The sequence below is a fragment of the Pseudochaenichthys georgianus genome, chromosome 16, assembly GCF_902827115.2.
Source record: "Pseudochaenichthys georgianus chromosome 16, fPseGeo1.2, whole genome shotgun sequence".
Classification (NCBI taxonomy): domain Eukaryota; kingdom Metazoa; phylum Chordata; class Actinopteri; order Perciformes; family Channichthyidae; genus Pseudochaenichthys; species Pseudochaenichthys georgianus.
Window position 1 is genome coordinate 25,139,908 of NC_047518.2, and position 6,000 is coordinate 25,145,907.

The following is a 6,000-nucleotide window of genomic DNA, read 5'->3' on the forward strand; positions in this document are numbered from 1 at the left end:
TGTGTGTGTGTGTGTTGTTACCGTGAGCTCCTTGCGTCTCATTTCTGGATGATGCGCACTGCCACGAGCCCTGGTACACCAAGTTTCATATTTCAGAGCTTGTATTTACTACTGAGTGCCACTGACTATCACATTTCATATAGGGACAGTCTAAAGAGGAGTTAAATAAATCAGCATCCAGTATAAAATAAATGTTCAGTTGATGAACTTTTCTTTTTCCTGAGCCCCTTCTCAGCTGCCAGAATCCTTCTCCAACAGAGCTACCTTTAATACAGGGTTAAGGAACACGGCTGGTGAAGATAACACAGGAACAGATATTGCTGCAACGCAGAAGATACATTTCAATTTGCTGTTGGTTTCTGTGTCTCGGCAGGAGATATGAAATTCTTGTCTTGCAGGGCAGGAATTGATTGGAAAATAAAAATGAACGTGTGTAGTATGTCTGCAATGTTTCTATTGTATGTTGGTTTCTGGGCTTAGGGTCTTTGAAATGGTGATACATCTCTCTAAAAGGAAGTGACACTTGCATTTTAGGGGGCGATGAATGCAATCCAAGTCTTTCTTAAAATAGCTGCTACAGTATAAACGTGACTCTTTCCCTTGGGGGGCTGTTTTAATGACATGCACAGAATCCCTGATTTTCACTCTCTCTCTATTTATTCAATTAGTGTGTTTGAACAGAAAAATAAACACGTTTGTGCTCTAACTGGGGAAGAGGACTCCAGGCGATGGCAGGAAGCTGACACGGCCCCTCCATTGTCCCATTCCTTGTCATTTCCTCCCCGGATCCTCCGATTGTCCCAGAGGAAGACAAGGTGAGGATGTGCAGACACAGACACAAGGAGAAAGCAAAGACAAAAAAAGAATGGGCGGTCAGAGGTAAAAATAATCCTGGAAAAAACCAAGTGCCATAAACTATTTGCTATGCCTGGCTACTTAGGCTTCCTGTGTTGAGCCATACCAGCATACACATCCAGTTAAGTTGCTAACAGCTGATAACAAAGCCTCAGGACACACTACCAAGTTCTTTATCTGTGTTTAACCGCATGGCAAAGCTGATTAGAGACAGGCAACATTATGAAGCCCTATTGTTTCCTTTCTCCTTCCAGTTTCTCCTTCCGTACACGTAACAAGTGTGTGTGCGAGATGGGGAAATGGGAGGATATCTGTTTATGAAGAAGGGCAGAAAGACAATGGCATGCGTGCAAGACACGTCTCCAGGATGAGAAGAAACAGCAGGCCATTGTTTAGGATCTTGATCATTCATTACTGTCTGTCTGTGCGTGCCTTTGAGTGTGTATATGTGTGTAGATGTGTGTTTGTGTGTGTGTGTCATGTACTTCCAAAAGAAAAGGATGAGGCTTTGTAGGAAACATTCACTTTTTAGTTTGGTTAAAATGCTAAACTAAAAACCATATATTGACTATAAGTTAAGTTACTGTTACAACAAATGTATGGATCCCTACTTTTTTTTTTGTGGCCACTAGAGAATGTAGAAAATTCAGATGTTATGTTTAATACAACACCCCAGCAGTACACCATTACACAGAGCTCAGATAGACAGGAAATCAAAGTAGGCCAAAATGCATCTATATCTTTGCCATGAGTATGCCTCCTAAATAATGCAAGACACTTCTGTTCAAGACTCAGCTGTGTTTGGATTCTGCTGCGTCTGCACTATTGTGCACCGCGTATCTAAAACTCCTCATCGGCTGGCTGGGGTTCTCGGCTGCAAACTTTTCACACTTTACCTACTTTATCCTCAATCTCTTTGTATCGCAGAGGATTGAAATTGACAGAGGGATAGAAATGGTGGAGTGATTTGAGTATGTTTGTGTGACAGAGAGAGACAGACAAGAGTAACAAGATGGAGAAAGGGTTAATGGTGCTCAGCAGTCTTCCTCAGTGTTTCCCCACTGCTTGTCAGCTTAATCATTGAGACACTGGTGGCACATCCGAGTCTTACCCCTGCACCACGACTCCCCTTCCTCTCCCTGTTTATCTTAAACTCTGTTTTGCTATGCATCCTGACTTCCTGCACAATAATTCAAAGACCGGCAGTTCATGAAATATGCACATTTCCCTAAAACCAACCTCTTGGGCCATGCTGCCATGCATTGTGTCCACAAACATATTTGCGCTGCGTGAGGAAAAGACAAATCTCTGGTAATGGGAAAGCGAAGGATGATGTGGTGGAGAGGAGTGGACTTGGTCAGGGCTTATCACTTTCCCGGCTGGATATCACTTCTCTGTTTGTGCCTGTGTGTGCTTGCATTAAATATGTGTGTGTGAAGAGGCTTTCAACCTTGGGTGAAAGTCTGCCAGCCGCCTCCAGCCCATTAAGCAGATACGCTCTCATGTCCCCCTGTCCCACAGTCACACATTCTTCAGCCAGGCAAAAGAGTTGTGAGAAGAGGCAAGGTGGAACATTTCCACGGCGTTACACTATAGTGAGACATGAGTGGCGACACGACTTAAGAGGAAGGGAGAGAAACTTGTAATCTCGGCTCACAGCCTTTGAACTTGGCCCGATGAGACTCAAGCGACCCATGCAAAAGGTTCCAAAGCAGAGCTCACTGAAGATTACTCAGAATACTGATGCAGTGTGGAATCCAATTCCTCTGAGAGCCCAGGGGACTTTCCGAGGAAGTAAATGATCAGTGCTACAAGACTACATAGAAATGTATGTTATATGCCATACACACATTTCAAAGGGAAGTCTTGCTGTGGCCACATATTGACTATAAGAGAGGCTCAATAAATTAGGTCTATGGTCTCTTAGGTTTTAATTAGGGCAGCTGTTACCATTTTCATTATTTGTGTGTGAGAGTGAGGAGTTGTGTGTGTGTGTTAGGGTCGGGGGAAATATGCCGCTGTCTGGCTACCACCCCCTTCTCATCCAGCTGTTGAGTCTGTCAGGGAGCGGAGGTCTACTGGTGTCATGTCCCTTCCCCGAGCTTTGAATAATGACAAAACCATGCGGAACCGGGGCTGATAGTAAAGATGTACTCACAACAAATGGCCATTAAACACGCTTTGCCATTTGTGATCTTGAAAGCTGGTTGAAATACGGCACGAGATTGAGCCTGAAAGCTAATGCTGCTTCTGGCCAAGGCAGAGAAGATAACGGAAAAATAAAAGTCTGAAGGGATTTTGATTTCATTATTCCACCCTTTGTCCCTCCCAGAGATGATCTGTGTCAGTGTGATGCTGTTGTGTACTCCCTCATGTTTAAAGCTAATTAAAGTGTTAATACCACACACTAGTTAATCAACAACTCTGAAAGATGCTGATAAGTCAACAGTTGCTCAGTGTTAATTGCGTCAAGACATTCACAGCACTAAATTATCAGAGTTCATGTTACCAGCTGCTCATAGAGCCTGCTTGTTCGTACGGATTATATTTATACTGAAAAGGCATTCATGATAAGTTATTATATTATATTGAAATACACATGGTGATGCTTAGATAATACACATACACTTAGGAAAACTATCGGCATAAGCCACAATGCAATACATGCATTTTTTTTCAAAAAGCTGTTCATTTGACATTTTCCTTAAAACAGTCTTTTAGTCAGATTTACATACATACTGGGTAGTTTGAGTTTAAGCTTTGAAACATGAGTTTCTGTTCAAATGATTCATAAACAAACTACTGTAGGCAAATCGATTCTGTAAACACAAATCAGCAGGGGGTGGTGGTGTTTGGGGGAGGCAGACAGGTGCGTTGTGCCTCTGCCTGTCTCCCAAAAAACAAATGTTCCTCCTCTCGGTGACTCTCTCACTCCCTCTGCCTTGCTCCAGCACAAACGCATATACCCGCGAGACTGTGCTCCCCTCATGATGCACCCTTTTATCTCTTAGTTTACGCACCGTTCATAATAACCATGCACGATTGTGTTGGATTGCGCCTCAAAGAGAAAACAACTTCAAAACCCAACCGTAACGACCCAGTAGCAAACATAATTTCCACATCGTTAAATCGGGCCAAACCTCTTCGGTGCTTTTTATTTAATGGACATCATTATCTCAATCTGCGGACCACTGCCTAGAGGGAAATGGTATGCGGAGCTCTGCACGGCGCCGCCTCCAATCTCAGCGCTTTAGTTGTATTTCCCCCACCTGCCTACTCATCAAAGCATTTAACCCTCATTTTAAAACCAGCTTTGTGAGGCATATACGCTCGCACGCGTTGCAGTCCGGAATAAGGAATCCCTCAGGTAAAACAATAATGTGGGTTCAACTTTCCGTACGTGCGCCCTGCATCCGCAACCTCATGCCCATCCACTGAAACACAGATAGTCTCTCTCACTGATCAGGCATTTGAACCAGAACAGAAACCCAGAATTACGCAGTGACATGATTCACTGGTGCCCCGGAGTGGCTTGCAGACAGTCGAACCTCCTGTTGTAATCACTCTTTCAAAACTAATTAAACATTTACCGGCTATTAACAGCAGTGGATTGTAACACTGCAGCACATCATGCTATAACCGCGCGCTGGATGGCTTGACGCATCGCGCCAGTATGGAGCGATATTTTCTCCATCAATAAAGATATGCATGCTTAATTATAACAAACAAACACATGTCTTACCTGTGGCCATAAGGCAAAATATGAGGTATAACGCCGTCATCGTTGTAGCTCTGGCCGCTGATTGTGTAGCGTGGAGGGATTCACTCGCTCCGTCTATGCGACTGATCTGGTTACGTTCCACCGCGGCACCGAGATCTCACCGGACGGACAAGTGCACTGGGACTCGTCTATAATATCATCCAGTTTAAGGAAATGTCTCTGAGTTGTCCGAACAGTTTGAAAACTCTCAGTTAACAAATCATCTCCATAGTTGGTAACTTTCCCCACTGCATCAGCTTCTTCTCCGGTATCTGTTCCCTGTCAGGCCGGCACAGCTTTAACCACTCACTGCGCTCTCTTTAACAGTCCATTAGTGAATCGGGGGTCTCATTCAGTAGCTTCCTCCACAGTCCACTTTTTAACCTGCGTGAGCATGCTGCGCTGGAAAGCGATCTCTTCTCCCTGACAGTGCGCAGTGATGAACCCCGGTGAAGTTGCCTCTCGCCCCTTCCGGAGTCTCTCTCTCACTCTGTTCCAACTGTAACACACTCACCGCTTCTCTCTCACACACTCTTCCCCTGTCGGTCTCTTCTGTTTACTTCTCACTCCCTCTCGCCAATAGGAAATGCGCACTGACAGTCATCTGGTAGGGAGGGGTACACCAATTCTGCCCGAGCTGAGTCTGAGGAGCCCCTCAGAATGATGCTTGCCAGTGGGGCCAAGCGGCCCCCGCCTCCAGGGCCACCCGATAGGCTGACTGGGCGTCATGGGAGGGTATTTAAAACACTTATTGTCAGTTAAATGACTGCCCTGGCATATTTGGGTTGAGAAGGCTATGGAGACTTCAATCATATTAAATGATAGACAAGCGATTTGGTGCATGCTTGCAGAACACACTAATGTAATGTAGAGGTACATACTTAAAGTGCCATTTAAATCCCCCATGGGAATATAACAATACAATATTGTAATACCATTCATGGTTACTAGCTCATTAAAAACCTTTATTTTCAGAATGTTTTCTCCTAACATCTCAAATGCATGCATCTCACCTCAGGTTGTGATTTAATCATGTATGGAACACTATTTATGAAGTTACAGGACAACCCTTTTCTTTTGTCAATCATTGGTCAATTTTCTGATTTAAACATTTATCTGTCGAAAAGTATCCAGTTGAATCCATTTCGCCTTCAGCCAACATATTTCCAACTTAACGAAGGTGAGTAAGATTGCAGCAGAATTGGCTGCACATGTTTTGCCAAATGGTGAAGTGATTGAAGGCTTAAAAAAACAAATCTTTAATTACCGGCTTACACCAGTAAAACTGTCAGCATTAACTACATTTGTCTTTTGTTTACACAGCTTTCCATCAGAAGACTACTAATGGTTTTTTTTCCAATCTATGTATTGCTATTTCAGTTTAC

At 43.8% G+C, this 6,000-nt stretch overlaps 1 protein-coding gene across 2 annotated transcripts in view; it reads right to left on the bottom strand.

The window, feature by feature from the left end:
- kirrel3l (kirre like nephrin family adhesion molecule 3, like) overlaps positions 1-5,213 on the bottom strand; it is a 32,634-nt gene extending 27,421 nt beyond the window's left edge. For both annotated transcript variants that reach the window (XM_034102971.2, XM_034102970.2), the window contains exon 1: positions 4,598-5,213. In XM_034102971.2, the coding sequence (XP_033958862.1) occupies positions 4,598-4,637 (40 nt within the window). In that variant the 5' untranslated portion in view covers positions 4,638-5,213. The remainder of the gene's footprint in view (positions 1-4,597) is intronic.
- Between the last annotated feature and the right edge of the window lie 787 nt (positions 5,214-6,000).